Here is a 17,104-nt window from a genome sequence, read left to right as displayed (position 1 = left end):
CTGTCCAACAGTGCTCCTATTTATTTTGATGTGACTTTTATTTGTTGTTTTTTGTTTTCCTTTTAGAGCCAACTCATTTGATATCCCTTGGTCTTGAAACCTTGTTACATATAACATCTTCCAGCTAAGATAGCCTTGCCCCCTATGTGTTGAATAATTCATGGCTTACAATCCAATACTATTGGATTGGTAGAGTTGAATTCAAAAGTTGAATTACAAAACATCACATTCTTTCATCTCATGAAGTTTTTTTTACAAAGTGCAGAGGTCAATTATGAGTCCTCTGGCAATAGCTGGTATGAATAATACACCAGAGGGCATCAGAACCTTGGGAGAGTTCCTCCACTTGTGTAGATTATTGACGCTTTTACTTTTTTTTCTTCCTATGCTCAGGTAAAAAAAAAAGGACCCTTTGACTGTGGGCTCCTGCACTGTTCATGCCTCCAATGCCTCGAGGCAAAAGAGGCCTAATTTGCACCAATCTGTTTTGGGGCCAATTATTATAATACCAAATGTACTGGAAACACAATAAAATTGAAAACAATAAAGAGTGGGCCTACCAATATTGTGCATTTCAATAAATCCTCTCATTAAAGATGCATTTTATCTGTTCAGCAATTTGCAGAGTTTTGCCTCACTCTCTGTAGAGTCTGTCACATTACCTGCAGTCCATGGATATCCTGCTCCTGGTCTGCAGAGAGCTGGTGGGAGGTGATCATGTCTTTCTCAGTATAAGTTCCCTTTCAGTAAATTCACACACAGAAGATCAAATGTAATATCATTGCTGGAAAATAGCATGTAGAAAGAACTTTTAATATCATGTGGGATGAGAAATATGACATTTAATTGATTTAAATTTAAATACATTTTCTCACTACAGTCTTCCACTATATAGATGATGAATAATAGATTGTATTGGATTGTCACCTGTGAAATTCTTATGACATGTAATGATTCCCCACCTTAAATCTGTATTTCATATGTGATTCAGAAGTGATATTTATGTGATTTTAAAAAATGTAATTAATTCATTTTGGTTAATCTTATCCACTTACATGACTTAGTGTCTCTGTATATTGACATGGTTAGAAGCCCTGTTGAACATGTTGTTTCACAGCAAAAAAGAAAAAAAAACAATAAAAACATCAATTCATCAATTGATCCTGTATGGAACTTGTGACTCATCATAGTTTTATTTAAAGTTATCCTGGAGCTTTAAAATATGCATTTGATGTGATGTTTGTATAAAAATCCTCCTGACTCTTACGTCCATAGTTAAATTAGTGAAGAAGAAAATACAATAGGTAGTTAATAGATAGTTAATAATACTGTTAATTATAGCTTTGCGGTTACATTTTGTCTGTATAACATACCTTATTATTACTAATAAAAATGAAATCTGTTGTTTGTTAAAGAAACAGGAATATTGACTGAGTGTGTTTTACATCATCTCATGTTGAACTGTGTTTTTTACCATTGCTGCAATGACATTGTGGCCTTTAAGGATTGACAAAATGAAGCAGTTTCACAATTATTGTAAGGAATGTATGGTCCCAGACAGACAGACATGCCAGCACCAGAACAAAAACAGGTAACACTACCGACTCATCTCCCCAGGCAATGGCTTCTAGACAGAACAGAGACACAAAGAAGGGCTAAGTCCATGCTGAGTCCACTGGGAGATTTGAGGCAGGTCACCTGCAGCTGGAGAGTGGCAGAGCAAGAGACCCCTGTTGGGAAGCCTCTGGACCAGATAGGAAGGTGCTCATGGAGGGTGACCAGACGATAGGGCCAAGCCATTCAGGAGGGTGATCAGATAGCAGGTCAGACCTTCTGGAGGGCAGTGATAAAGGTGGAACCCTAAAAGGATGAGCAGGAGGCCAACAGGAAAGGAGGAAGCTCCCTTCGATGGGCAAGCAGGAGACAGGGGTTCATGGCAGGACGCAGGACAGGCAGAATACTGGAGATCAGGACTGGAGATCATTCCACCTGCTGGAATGCAGCCAAATGGACAGCAACATGAACCCATCACATGATGTTCCTGGCTGAGGACCAGAGCAGGCAGCTGGTGTCTGGAAACCAGAAACATCATCAGTGGAGGCTGGAGACTGGAGAGCGGGGTGGGAAGACGTGCTGCGGTAAGCCTGTTTCATTCCGGTTACCAGCGTTTGGAGATCATTTCTTGCTTGCCTGCCTCAGACTAGTTCATTTCTCTTTTATCGTCACTACATCCCTGAGTCTATCACCAATCTAATCTGCACATTCACAGTAATAGTAGTTGCTAAATCACCCACAACTCTTCAATTCTGTGTGGTACTTAACTGATTCACACTATCTTCTGCTACTGATTTAGCCAAACTCTCAGCCATGGCCTCTCGCTCTCATTCTCCTGCTTTCTCTTGCTCTGCGTGTTTAATGTTTAGTTACACCTCTGCCTCATTTAATGATAATAGCATATGTAATAAATGTAGTTTGTTTGCTGTACTTGAGGCGAGGCTTTGTGAATTAAGAGTCCCAGCTCCGTGCCATGGAATCTAATTCAGCAGCTAATGCTAAACACCCCCCTGTAGCTCCTGTTAGCATTCCCCCGGCAGTTCCCGAGCAGCCGGGAAAACGGGCCAGCTGGGTGATTGTTCGTAAGAACAGGAGTAGTCGAAGCAGAAGCCCACTGCCGACCACCACCCAGTTCACAGTTAGATACTCCCCCGACATTAAATCGTATTTAAAGCTGCTGACTAAGGATAAGCATAGCTATAGTAAAATTGTCATTCACGTCGGCGCTAATGACACCCAACTATGCCAGTCGGAGGTCACAAATTGTTAATATAGAATCGGTGTGTACATTTGCAAAGACCATGTCGGACACCGTAGTTTTCTCTGGTCCCCTGCCCAATCTGACCAATGAGTGGGTAGATCATTGGAAGAGCTTCTTGGGGAGACCTGGTCTGATTAGGAGAGACGGCATTCATCTCACCTTTGATGGAGCATCTCTCATATCTAGAAATCTCACAGAGTTTATTAGGAAGCCAAAGCCCACAATCCAGAGGTCAGGCCAGGAGACAGAGTTGCAGTCTTACATGCTTCTTTGTTCCTCCTTTAGAGCAGTCATTACCATAGAGACTGTGTCTGCCCCCGACCACTTAAATCAGCTAAATCAAAGGTCAACAAAAGAGGAGCTAGTCACAATAATCTAATAAAAATCAACACAGCCAATTCAAATGTACAGCAAAATAAAATAATTAAATGCAGGTTGCTTAATATTAGATCTCTCTCATCCAAAGCTGTATTTGTTAATAATTTGATCTCAGATTACCATCTTGATCTATTCTGTCTGACTGAAACCTGGCTGTGTCAGGATGGAGTTGCGTCAGGATGGAGTCGCAGCCATTTTCGATTCCAGTTTACTAATCACAGACACTAAACCTAAACTAAATTAGAATACATTTGAAAGCCTCATTCTTAGTCTGTCACACTCAAGGTGGAAAACACTAAAGCCAGTCTTATTATTGTTATAGCATACTGCCCTCCTGGGTCATACTCTGATTTCTTATCTGAATTTTCAGAGTTCCTGTCGAGTTTGGTACTTAAAACAGATGAAGTCATTATAGTAGGTGACTTCAATATTCATGTAGATGTCAATAATGACAGCCTTAGCACTGCATTTTCCTTATTACTCGTCTGTATTGGCTTCTCTCAGTGTGTAAATAAACCCACTCACTGTTTCAGTCACACTCTCAATCTTTTTTTAGCCTATGGTATTGACATTGAACATGTAACATGTAATTGAATCTCCTTCTATCTGACCACTTTCTAATCACTTTTGAATTCATATTGCTGGATTATGTACAAACAGGTAAAAATGTCCTAACTAGAAACATTTCTGATAGTACAGTAGCTAAATTTAAGGAAATGATTCCAGCTAACCTAGGTCCAGTGCCTCAACTTAATTTAGCAGAAGCTACTCCCTCCCAGCTTGATCATCTTGAGGACAGTGTTGCAGACTCACTGCGTACTACTCTAGACTCCATTGCCCCGCTAAAAATGAGAACAATAAAGAGAAAGAGGCAAGCTCCATGGTTCAACTCCCAAACCTGTTCACTGAAACAAACAGCACGTAGGCGTTCCACCAAACTGGAAGAATCCCACTTAGCCTGGCAAGATAGTATTACAATGTATAAGAAGGCCATCTGTAATACCAGAGCTGACTATTACTTATCATTAACAGATGAAAATAAGAACAATCCCAGGTTTCTTTTCAGCACAGTAGCCAGGCTGACAGAGAGCCACGGCTCTATACATCCATGCATCCCTATAACCCTCAGCAGTGGTGATTTTATGAACTTCTTTGATGATAAAGTTTCTACTATTAGAAATAAAATTAATCACATCCTGCCTTCAACTAGCACTGATTTATGTCAAAACACAGGACCCATAGACTCAGCTGCAAAACCTAACCTTGAGTCTTTTTCTCCCATCGACCTCCCCCAGCTCACATCAACCATTACAACATCTAAATCTTCAACATGTCTCTTAGACCCCATCCCAACTAGGCTGCTTAAGGAAGCTCTCCCCTTAATCTTAGTGCTGCTTTTGATTGACCATCACATCCTTTTACAGAGACTGGAGCATTTTATTGGGATTAAAGGAACTGCACTAAACTGGTTTAAGTCCTATCTATCTGATAGGCTTCAGTTTGTACATGTTAACAACTACTACTCCATGTGCACAAAAGTTACATGGAGTTCCACAAGGGTCAGTGCTTGGACCAATCCTGTTCACTTTGTACATGCTTCCCTTGGGTAACATAATCAGGAAACTCCATAAATTTCCATGCAGATGATACACAGGTTTATCTGTCAATAAATCCTAACAAAACCAATCAGCTAGCCAAACTTCAGGCATGCCTTAGGGACATTAAAACTAGGATGACAAGCAATTTTTACTGTTGAACTCAGATAAAACTGAATTCATTGTAATTGGTCCCGAACATGTCAGGAATACATTTTCTAATGATGTAGTTTCATTAGACTGCATTGCCCTGGCTCCCAGCTTCACTGTAAAGAATCTGGGAGTTATCTTTGACCAAGATATGTCCCACAAACTTCTAGGACTGTCTTCATTCACCTGCGTAGTATCGCCAAAATTACACATTTTCTGTTTCAAAAGGATGCAGAAAAACTAGTTCATGCATTTGTTACTTCCAGGCTGGGCTACTGTAATTCATTATTTTCAGGCTGCCCCAGCAAGTCTCTAAAGACTCTGCAGCTGATCCAAAATGCTGCAGCACGATTATTGACAGGAAATAGGAAAAGAGACGATATTTTTCCTGTGCTAGCCTCTCTACATTGGCTCTCAGTCAAATCTAGAATAAAATTCGAAATCCTCCTCCTCACCTACAAAGCCCTTAATGGTCAGGCTCCATCTTACCTTAAAGATCTCATAGTTCCCTACAATCCTACTAGGACACAACGCTCCCAGACTGCTGGTTTACTGGTGGATCCCAGAGTTTCTTAAAGTAGAATGGGAGGCAGAGCCTTCAGCTATCAGGCTCCTCTACTGTGGAACCTTCTCCCAACTTCGGTCAGGCTTGAACCATCCTTTAGTTATGCTGCTATAGGCCTAGACTGCAGGAATCTCCATGATGCTCTGAGCTTCTCTCTCTCTTTCTCTTTCTCTTTCTCTCTCCCTCTCTCTCCACTCAATATGGATTCATATCCCATGTTACATGTTAGTAACTCAATATGTCCCCTTTCCCCCCTCAAACCAACTGGTCGAGGCAGATGGCCGCCAACCCTGAGTCTGGTTCTGCTCGAGGTTTCTGCCTCTTAAAAGGAAGTTTTTCCCTGTCACTGTCGCCTAGTGTTGATCATGGTGGGAACTGTTGGGTCTCTCTCTGTAAATACCTATTTTAAAGAGTATGGTCTAGACCTGCTCTATATGAAAAGTGCCTTGAGATGACTTTTGTTGTGATTCGGCACTATATAAATAAAATTAAAAAACTGAATTGAATTGAGGCGAATGATGATGGTTAGCGGCAGGGTCAGCCAGGAAGTTAGCAAGCTTGATGTTGGTTGACTTTGAAGCAGGCTGGAGGCAAGCAGGCCCAAAGCTACCTGACAGGGGTTCAGACTGGAGGCTAGCAGACTGAATGCTAACCACTTGCGAAACAGGCTGGAGGCTAGCATCCCAGTGTTAGCCGAATGATGTGCACACCAGAGGCTAGCAGACGGGAGGCTCACCGGTTCAAGAACAAGAGCAGACAGGCAGTTAACCAACAATATGTGTGGGTGGGTAACCATAAGATAATGGCCAAAATAAACAGGGCTGAGACAGGAATTGTGACAAAGTGTAGTAGCCTTCAGTGTAATAATTACAGGTTGGACTATTATTATCATTTTTCAGAAAATGCCCGGCCCCATATACACCCCCCAATACACATTATTATGTCATAATATTTCTTGAGGCGTCACAATGGAATAAAAGTTTGAATCATTTGACCCTAAATAGGAAAGCAAAGGTCCAAGTAATATTTATATGACAAGTAATATTGATTACAGACATGGAATAAAAACATGCAGTCTGGAGGAGTTGGTATGGTCATTCGTTGTTTATCTGTGATCCAACTGATTCACCAAAAAGCTGTCCCACTTTCAGATTCAACAGAGATTAGCACTGCATTTTTTTCCCCCCAAATTGGTATTAATACACGGACTAAGCCAACGTGACATCTATCTTCAATCACAATATATGTGTGATTATCATTGTTGTTTATAATAGCAACTCTGATTAGTTCTTAATCACTCCTTAAGTTAAAAAAAAGACAATAGTGCTTTAGAAATTACCACTCAAACCACTACCCAGATGTGAATTCAATAAAGGTACAAGCAAGTGCAAAATACATTGTATCAGCTGGTTTGATGGAATGAGTGACACTGGTTGTTAAAAGACTATTGAAACCACTCAGATATGATATCCTGCAGTCCCCCTCTTGACTTGTGTCCTGTCTTGCAGCAGGACTTGGCCTCTATCAGCACTAGATGTCAGTGTTCTCGCTCCTCTGTGGAGCTGCAGGCAACATGAACTGCAGCCTGGGATTAGCTTCAGAAAAATGCATCCTATTTTTTCACTTGAAAGTCCTCAGTCCTCATGGATTTCATTCTATAGCCTCCTGCGTCACAGCCTGATTACCGAGGGCATCACTTTTATCTTTAATGAGCTACAAACTGCTGAGCTGCACTTTCTTCTGGAGCCATTCTCACATCAACCAGTGCACCATCTCTCACCACTTGCTACTAGTTATGTTGTATCTTTCCTTAAGGTCTCCCTAAGTAAAAAAAAAAAAAAAAATACTACTTTACACATCCACAGTAAAATCTGTTGAAGGTCTGGGAATGAGTCTAAGAAAGTTACAAAAAGAAAAACAGAGAACACTACCAAGACTACCAAAAGTTCATTCAGCTGTTTCAATTTCAAGCATATAAAAATCATTGGTATTGCTTGTTCCCCATAGTCTATATTTAGGCCTAGAGTTTTGGTGAAAAAATAAGATGGATTAGAACTCCAGGGGTCTAAAAGCTCCAGGGAATCAACTGTGTCAACTGGTTTATGGTAATTTGTTTGAGGATATGCGCCACCAAACTACATTATCAACTAACATGATAAGGGCCTTAAAGTGGGTGCTCTTTGATACCTGACTACCTGTCTTGATAAGGGCCCCTATGTAATAAGTCTTCCTATATTAATGTTAAATCAGACTACCACACGGCAAACCTGCACCTCTGTAGCACAGAAAAACTGTACACATTGTGCAAAGTAAAAAAGGGGTAAACTGGGGCCCATGGGCTCATTTTTGCTCTGGGGTCCAATGAAAGGTTCATCCACACATGATGTTTTAATGTTTAACATATTAAAACAGGATTCACAACACAAATATATTACAGTAAAATCATAATATCTAATAAATCTCAATAGATATTATCATACAATACATATCACTCATCAGAGTAGACAGTTGTTACGGTGTATGTCTTAGGGGTTGGATTTGAAAGATGAGTAATGAAGAATGTTCTGTTGTTCTATTCCACAGAGTAAAGATTGTTTTAGACTGATACATTTCATAGTTTATTATTAGGAGAATAACTGTTCACAGTCACACAAAAGCATGGTAAATACAAGACGCCAACATAAAAGTGCCAGTAAAGTCAATTCATTCAGGTTCATTTTAAAATTCTAATTAAATCTAATTTAAAATACTGAAAGTATTCTTAACCTCTGTGTGTTGGTCACATGTAATTAAGGTACAGTGCTGTGTCAGAAAACAATGAAAGATGTATCCGTATTTAGAATGATAAGACAATAACCAGAAATATTCACTTTGATCAAGCTGTCTTCTGTTGTTGACAAATATGTTGAAAAGATACAACATCACATCAAATCTGCATATCAATACCCTTTTCCTTTTGACAAAACTCTGAATATCAACCCTGAATAAATGTGTGGAAAAAACAAACAGTGTTAAACTGTTTAAAGCATAATTGTTCATCAGGCTAAATGATGTACAGTGAATTCACTCTCAATTTATCTAGAGTGAACCAAACTTTTTTTTTCCTGTGTATCAGAGCTGTTGCTGCCATTGAGCACACCAAAGTCATGTTCTGGGTAATATTACTGGGAATTTGGCCATTTCAATAACAGAAAGAGAGGTGGCATGGTCGTGGCGCAGTGGTTATCACTGTCATTTCACAGTAAGAAGGTTCTGGGTTTGAACCCTGGTTCATCTGGGGTCTTTTTATGTGGAGTTTGCATGTTCTCTTTTTCTGTGCCTGTGTAGGAATGGCTGAGTCTCTATGAGTCAATCCTATCTGTTATACACTGGTGATCTGTCTAAGGTGTACCCTGCCTCTCACTCAGTGTCAGATTGTAACTGTAATTTATTTATTTGAACAAGGACAGTGTAAAATAAAACATTATCCTCATACAAAACAAGGAGAGATGCTTAGGAAATGGAGAGATGGAATAACATGGAGTTTTTGTACTCTACAGTATAAATGTAGTGCTTTTTAAAACAAACGTAAACTAAATGTCTGTAAATTTTACTCTGAATAACCGAAAAGTTTCTTTCCAGTGAGTGTGTACATATTGAGCTCAGTTCTGGGTGGAGCTGGTACAGCAGCAGTCTCGCGCGCCGAGCGGGTGGTGTTTCCTGTTATTGTCTCGGTGTGGAGCAGCCAATCAGCGTGCTCGTCAACACCGCATCCCGGAAGAAGGAAGTTCAACCTGAAAAGAGCGCCTTGATTAAAAGTGCAGACGTTACCTGAAGGTAAGATACGTATTACATACTTCTATATACAATATATAAGCAATATTAAGTCATTTCATGTTGATACAACAGTGTGTTTCTTACACGAAATATAAATAACGTTAATTTGTTGAAATTTCTGAGACGCTACCTTATATCGCCTCTTCATAAAAACAGATCCCAGCCATAATATCCGTCTAAGAAATAGATACTTACCGCGTGTATATAACATTAACATCACCACAACATAAACGTATACAGACGTTTGGTATTATTTAATGTAATGCCACAGTGTCGCACTTAAAATATCCACGTTAACGGAGTGTGAGTAATATTTCAAGACGTTGTCAGTAACTTTAAACTTTGACTCGGTTAGCTCACTTTGTTTGTGTCTGTCTTACCCGGCGTCTCACAGTAATTTGTACCGAAAGAATACTGTAGTTCACACAAGGCAACAGAATGCCTAAAAAATAAAAACTCGATAGATCCTTGGAACATCTCAGTGTCAGAGTGAATGTAACTCTAACGTGTAAAACAAATCAATTTGATCCCGGTTAAATCTTTTTTTTAAATATTGCTTTCACGTTTTCTAGCTATCCCGGCACTGATACTGTGCTTTTAGTACTAAAATCCTGCTCTGCACAGTGCACAAAGAGATATTTTCACATTAAAAAGACTAGAGCTTTGGAAGATACCTGCTTAATAGTCAGACTGTTGAAATTGTGTCTTAGTGTCAGCAGACCATTAAGATACATTTTGCACAATGACCGTTAATTTTGTCTCCCATCTCTTACAGTGGTATCGTTTTAGTAAGGGAGCTCTTAGTTTGCAAGCAGTATAGACAGGAGGAACAATTGAGAGGAGCAAAAACTCTTTCAGTGTACATTTGTATATGTTGTTGTTGTTTAAAATAGATATGAAATATATGAACAGATTTTTAAACAAATTCAAACTATCAGCAGGTACACACTCATTTGTAGATGACATTGCTTTCAGTTTGTCATTAGTGTCATGCATGTCTGTAAACCTGGCCTGCTCTGATTGCTTGTGTCTCTGCAGTGTCCTCCTCATCAGTGTGACCATGAGTTTATTCCCTGGCCCATGCAGCAGTATCCAGGAGCAGAGGGACCGCTGGGAGAGAAAACGCAGTCGAACAGCTAGAGAGTTGGTGCAGACAGAACAACATTACTGCCAGCAGCTGAAGCTGGTCACCACTGTACGTACTGCACTTGTCTAATCTGCTGGAGGCTCAGAGAGGTTGCACACTGTCTGAACTAAAGGCCTCAAAAGTATGTGTCAGAAAGCCACCACTGAGCCAACACTGCATGTTGCAATGATGGGTCTGTTTTTTTATTTATATTATATTTTTATACTTCAATACTAGTATTAGTACAATCCAATACTAATACTACAACTATTATAAGTATACTTTAAAGTATACTATTAAAGTACACTTTTAATAGTACTCATACCCCTCTCCACAACCACAGATATGCTTACAGGAATTGCTTAAATGTATCTTAAATTTTACTGTAGTGTTAAAAAAGTTGTAGAGGAGTATTAACTTAGGCGTTTCTTCAGTTTCTGTTAGGATTTATTTTTTATGTCTCTCAGCTTCCTGGCGCTGAATCATTTGTTCTATGTAGCAGATACCACCAAACTCGAAGTAGATCATGAAAAATATGTTTTTTTTTTTGTTTTTTTTTCCTAAACAATAAATTAATAATTCACTGTTAATGTACATTGCTGTTCTACGCTTAGGCTACTCTAGTTAAGTTTGGGAAGACTTCATCTCTGTAAATACAAATCAACAAAAATAGCTACAAGTGATTGAGAAGACACTATAAATACGTCATTCTGTAAAGGCCACAGTCATACTGTACCTTCTGCATCAGACATCTGAACTGGAAATGTTCTAATGAATACAGACCAGGTTGTGCTAATAGACTGAGTCAGTGTAGTCCTGATATAAATATGATTGCTGGCTTTGACAAATTAGGCTGCTACTACTGCCCTATACCATATGATTCAGGTATTCTGAATAGGTCTGTTTAGCCAAATTACAAAACTTATTTTATAACTACCATCCATTCATTTTCTGCTGCAAGAGGCGACAGGAGAACATAGCATAATGCAGATTCCATGTAAAAATGTAAAGTGATATCAGTAAATAATAGTAATGACAATTAAAGTCATAAATGCAATAGCAGCAGTAATACTAGAAGCAGTACTAATAATTTCTAAATATAACAGCAGGTGTTGAGTGGGGTTGTAGGAGCAGCAGCAGGCCTGTTATCACAGATCAGACTCTAAAGCTCTGGAGAAAGAAATACCTGCAGAAAGTGACCGAGGGGGAGAGAGAGAGAGACAAGGGGCCAAGTACAATGACTTCAGTTTTGTCTGAGTTCAGTAGTAGAAAGTTGCTCGTCATCCAAGTCTTAATGTCCCAGGCATGCCTGAAGTTTAGCTAAGTGGTTTCATTAGGCTTCATTGAAAAATATAGTTGTGTATCATCTGCATAACAATGGATGTTTATGAAGTGATTCCTGATAATGTTGCCCAAGGGAAGCATATGCAAAGTCAAGAGAATTAGTCCAAGCACTGACCCTTGTGGAACTCCACGTCTAACTTTTGTGTACATTGAGGAATTGTCGTTAACATGTACAAACTGAAGCCTATGTTAGTTGCAGTTTAGTGCAGTTCCTTTAATCTCAATAAAATGCTCCAGTCTCAAGACAAAGAGACAAGCCCGTTGTCTGATGCGATTAGGAGGTCATTTGTAACTTTCACAAGTGCTGTCTCTGTACTGTGATGCAATCACAATAAACTATTGTCTTGTAGAAGGTCACATAACTGTTTTGCAACTGCTTTCTCCAGGATCTTAGAAAAAAAGGGGAGGTTGGATATAGGTCTATAGTCGGCTAATATATCGAGAGTAGGCTTTTTCAAAAAGGGGTCTAAAAGACAGGTTGAAGGTTTACATGAAGAAATAGTTGAAGTGAGCTGGTGGAGATTGATGGGAGAGAAACAGTCTAGATTAGGTTTTACAGCTGTTTCTAGGGATCCTGTGTTTTGACTTAACTCAGAGCTGGTTGAGGGCAGGAGGTGGTGAATTTTGTCTCTAATAGTTAAAATTTTATTATTTAAGAGGCTCATGAAATCATCACTACTGAGAATTATAGGAATACATGGATCAATAGAGCTGTGGCTCTCTGTAAGCCTGGCTACTGTGCTGAAAAGAAACCTGGGATTGTTCTTATTTTCATCTGTTAATGATAAGTAATAGTCAGCTCTGGTATTACAGATGGCTTTCTTATACATTTTAAGATTGTCTTGCCATGCTAAATGGGATTCCTCCAGTTTGGTGATACGCCATATTCTTTCAAATTTATGTGTTGTTTGTTTTAGTACATGGGTTTGAGAGTTAAACCATGGAGCTAGCCTCTTTTGCTGGAGCCTGTAACACTGTCTGTGAAGACAAAATCTCCATGCCAAACATTCTCAGAGGAAAAAGATTCAGCATTAAGCCAATACTGTACAATATGTTCCACTGGTACAGTATGTAGTGGACTCTTTGAGTTCAATACATATTAACAGACTCAAGGTAGAAGTCATGGTAATCTTCCTCCCTGCGGAAAGAACAGACTTTTCCTCCCATTGTTGTAGCCTCATGTCTACACAATTACTCACCCTTCACCCTTTCACAGTTAGGAGTCATTTTAGGCCTAATGTTCATTCAGGTTGCTAATAATATTTTCATGTCAGTTGACTTGAGACTAGCACAGCTGTCAGTTTATTGTGATTGTTGTGGTACAACAACAAATCTCTATACGTGTGTGCCAGTATAATGTTAATGGTCAGTCTTTGCTGTAGAGTAAAAAGCTACCAACCGTTTTTATAACTTAAAGGTCTGTTCTGTGCAGTCTGGTTTTGGTATTAGTACATTTGTAAGTAATAGTAAGTAATAGAGATGTCAGCAGTGAAAGCACCTCAAACATATTTGTATTTATCAATGACATATCCAGTCAGAGACAGCCCACTTCCAGCTTGTTACAGATGCTGAGAAATAATGTAATGTTGTTTCCCTCTGCTCATCTCTTTCTCATAGTACTTTGTGGAGATCTTGAAAGCCAAAGGAACCCTGAGGGAGGACATTAGAGAAAGCATCTTCAGCTCAATTAAAGCCATTAATTCAGTAAACCAGTAAGTATCCTCTGAATAATTTAAAGAATATCTATATTTTGGAGATTTTGGTGAGAGACCATTAGATTAGTAAGTTATCTCTTGTGCTGGAATGCAGTCAAGATAAACTCTCAGTTTGCCAAAGTATAGTCCTTATCTTGACCATTAGCAGAAGTCAGTGATACTGTGCTTTAGTGTAGAGGGGTTCTCTTCCTTAGTGGATACATTACTGCATATCAGGTGGAATTACTCCAGGTGATATCACAAATGAAGAGCATTATTGTTAATGAATTGTCGTTACCTGCCTGACCTGTTGGAGATCTTGGGTGCTGAGAGAAGCTGATCTTACTACATTTCTAGACATCACATCATTCATGCTGTAAAAATAAAATCTCCAAAAGCACCTGAAAAACTTCAGAAAGTGTGGTTACATAAATAAAAGGTTGGTGTTTGAAGTTAGTGCATGTGTACGGAGGCATTAGATTCAGCTATGGTATCCATAAATCAATAAAGAAGAAAAATAGAGCTCATAGTAGGTCTGGGTTTTTGAAAGCTGATACCAAAACTGATATTTTTGTTTCAAAGTGGTAATATTTAAATGTTGGTCATTTCTATGTTAAGATAACAACATTTGTTTTTATCACTGGATTTCAGTCTTCTGGTTCTTTGAGCTCTGAATGACTGCCAGATATACAGTATTATCCAGTAGGGCTTTAATGTGGATGTGTGCACTGTTTGTTGACACTGCAGCAGCTATTGACAGTTCACCTTGCTTGATCAGTACTGCAGAGATTCCAAAGACTTTTGTCCCTATCACTTATTTAATTACCAAGAGTTATCTCTCTTTAAATGTGAACATACTGTATACAATGGAAAAGTTTGGTTTTACCTCCACTGATTCATTCATGGAGTGTTTGGTCACATGACTTGGCTAGACTCTCATATTAACATTTAGCACAAGCAGACATCCCTCAAGGAGTTCAGTTGTGCTGAGTCCTTTAAATTAATTACAGTAGCTTTTTGTTGCATCATGACATTTGTGCTTTATTTTTGTTTAAATGTAGGCTATTATATGGCTCTTAAAAATATATGCCTGGTAGTAGTGGAATTCTTGATTACCAGACAGACTGGCCATCAAAAGTCTAGTGTAAACATTGCTTCTGTAGCATGAATGATATATATTCATATATCAGGATATGAGATTTTGGTCTTATCACACAACTCTGTTATCCAGGCAGTGATATGGCTGTGTAGACAGTCAAGGGGATAGCAGTGGGTTATGAGTGTTTTTTTGGGTCTGTAGGTGTGGTTTGGTTAAGTAGTAGGATCTACTGATACACACACAGAGAGGGAACATGAGAGGATGAAACTCAACATGGAAGAAGCAAGGCTTGCTTTAGATAACACGTCAGAAGGAGTGGGAAATTTTTTATGCGATTAAGTGTTTCTCTCTGGTACCAAGTTTCAACCCTGAGTGGGTCAAGCTATTCTTTCAGAGGTTTGAGAAAATAGCTATACAGTGAGCTTGGCTGAAGGAGGAATGGGTAACTCTCATTCAGGGCTCCGTAACAGGTTAAGCCCAGGAAGCTTATGCTGCTTTAGACCTCACTCACATCTGCAGCTATGATGTAGTATGACAACTAAAAGTTTATGAGCTAGTTCCCAATGCATACAGACAGTGGTTCAGGACTGAGGGATTGCAACCAGGAGAGAGTTATTTAGACTTTGTACATCAGCAGGAAGCAGCATTTGATAAGAGCTGATGAAGTGTTCAACTTCAAGGAGCTGCAGGAGTTGATTGTGTTGGAACAGTTTAAGCATGCCAAAAGTCATGCAGACCTACTTGAATGATTTTGGATGTGTGTTTGAGGCTGCTCAAGCAGCTGATAACAATGTCCTCATTCATAAGGACTCATGGCGTTGATAAACCTAGTGGTCAGACTAAGAGGGCAGGAGAGTTTGAAAAACGCCAGTGATAAAACTGGTCGTAGCTGCCATCCCCTTGTGAATCCTCAGAATAGTGGGCAACAGCACAAGCGTCTTCTTTCCAACAAGACATAATCTGCCATTACTGTCAGGAAGCCTGATCACATTAAGTCTCACTGTCCAGCCCTCCAGAAAAAAGACACTTTGAGAGGAGAAGCTGGTTGTTCTGTTCAGTCCACAAACCTATGGAAACTGTTGATAAAACTGATATTTGTGACGTTTGCTGGTTTCTTATCAGAGGGGACAGTGGCAGTCAAGGAAGGAGAAGCTTAGACACCAATTAGAGTTCTCTGAGACACAGCTTCAGGTTAGTCTGTCATGGTAGCTATTGATCTGCCTGAAACATCTGCACTAGGGACATTTGTGCCTATCAAAGGTTTTGGAGGAGCATATAGTAGGGCTGCACAATTCTGGAAAAAATGAGGGGAGAAGCTTTCCCAGTTTGTGTAGTTACCCTGTCCCAAACAAAACCAGTTGACCTTGCAGACGCTGCGTTTGCAAAATGTGAGAGGCACACTAATTGAAGCACAGACACAGGAGTCCCCTTAGAGAAACAGCTTCTACTGAGGAGGAGATTAAAAATATGGCGGAGGGATTTTACCTCAAAGACGGATTGCTCATGAAGAAGTGGAGACCTCCTACTCGATCTGCAGCTGACAAGTGGAGTGTGCATGACCAGATAGTTCTGCCGTAGGGCTATAGTGAGAAGGTGTTGCTTCTGACACGAGTTAGCTGGCCACATAGGCATTAGGAAGACCCGAGGCTAAGATCATGAGACACTTCTGTTGGCCCAAGCTTCATCAAAATGTAGTAGCTTTTTGTTGGTATTGTCACTCCTGTCAGGTGGTTGGGAATGCTAACCAGAAACAGTGTTTCCCACAGGATTTTAAGAGACTGTGGTGGGAGGGTCTGAGACCCTCGGGCAACAACAACAATCATTCTTTCAAACTTTCAAACAAACAAAACAATGAACAAAGAACATTGGTACACTATTGGCAGACTTTGCATCCTGCATTTTTGTATTTGATTTTTCAAATACAATTCATTGGTTTGGTGAAAAACAGTTCTAGTGCTCTCCGAAAAATTAATGCATCTGGGCTTGGCCCATTGATGGAGATCCTCAGGCAGACAGCACTGTCACTGCCACTGTCAGCAGGTCTGCTCCAAGCAGACACTTCACAAACTTTATTTTGTAAGGACAAACAAGATATTAATTTTGTGAACAGTGACATGCTGGATAAAGCAACCATATACGCACTCTCATTTATAGTGATTATTGAATAAGGTAACCTAATAAATCTCTCGGTTGCTCTCCAGTCCAGTACAGACTACATAATCTCCTGGTAGAAACTGTAAAAGACCTGTATTAACATAGGGAATATTAGCATCACGGCGAGTGGACATTTAGCCTTAGTTTATGTTTGAAGTTGACTGGCGTAGTGAGATCGGGCAGCAACACACAGTGCTCCATTATCTAACTTAATACTCTCTGCACCGGGCCCCCCAAAAAATAAACACTCAGTTGTCTAACCTTACTTACTGTACTTGTAAACCATCTTCAAATGCCGTCCTCAGATATGGTGTCTTGCTGGATTGCGCCAAGTGCAGCCAGGAAAGTTCCAGACAATGCTGTGCAAC

The 17,104-nt window shown here is 39.7% G+C and overlaps 1 protein-coding gene across 1 annotated transcript in view; it reads left to right on the top strand.

Moving 5' to 3' along the window:
- Window positions 1–9,208: 9,208 nt before the first annotated feature.
- The window catches only part of arhgef39 (Rho guanine nucleotide exchange factor (GEF) 39), a 64,875-nt gene continuing 56,979 nt past the window's right edge, over window positions 9,209–17,104 (top strand). Inside the window, exons 1-3 of the mRNA XM_051077667.1 lie at window positions 9,209–9,319; window positions 10,358–10,514; window positions 13,407–13,501. Coding sequence (XP_050933624.1) covers window positions 10,380–10,514; window positions 13,407–13,501 — 230 coding nt within the window. The 5' untranslated portion in view covers window positions 9,209–9,319; window positions 10,358–10,379. The remainder of the gene's footprint in view (window positions 9,320–10,357; window positions 10,515–13,406; window positions 13,502–17,104) is intronic.

This window comes from Lates calcarifer, linkage group LG18 (genome assembly GCF_001640805.2).
Source record: "Lates calcarifer isolate ASB-BC8 linkage group LG18, TLL_Latcal_v3, whole genome shotgun sequence".
NCBI lineage: Eukaryota > Metazoa > Chordata > Actinopteri > Centropomidae > Lates > Lates calcarifer.
The sequence above is the reverse complement of the archived record's forward strand: the minus strand, read 5'-3'. Positions and strand labels throughout refer to the sequence as shown.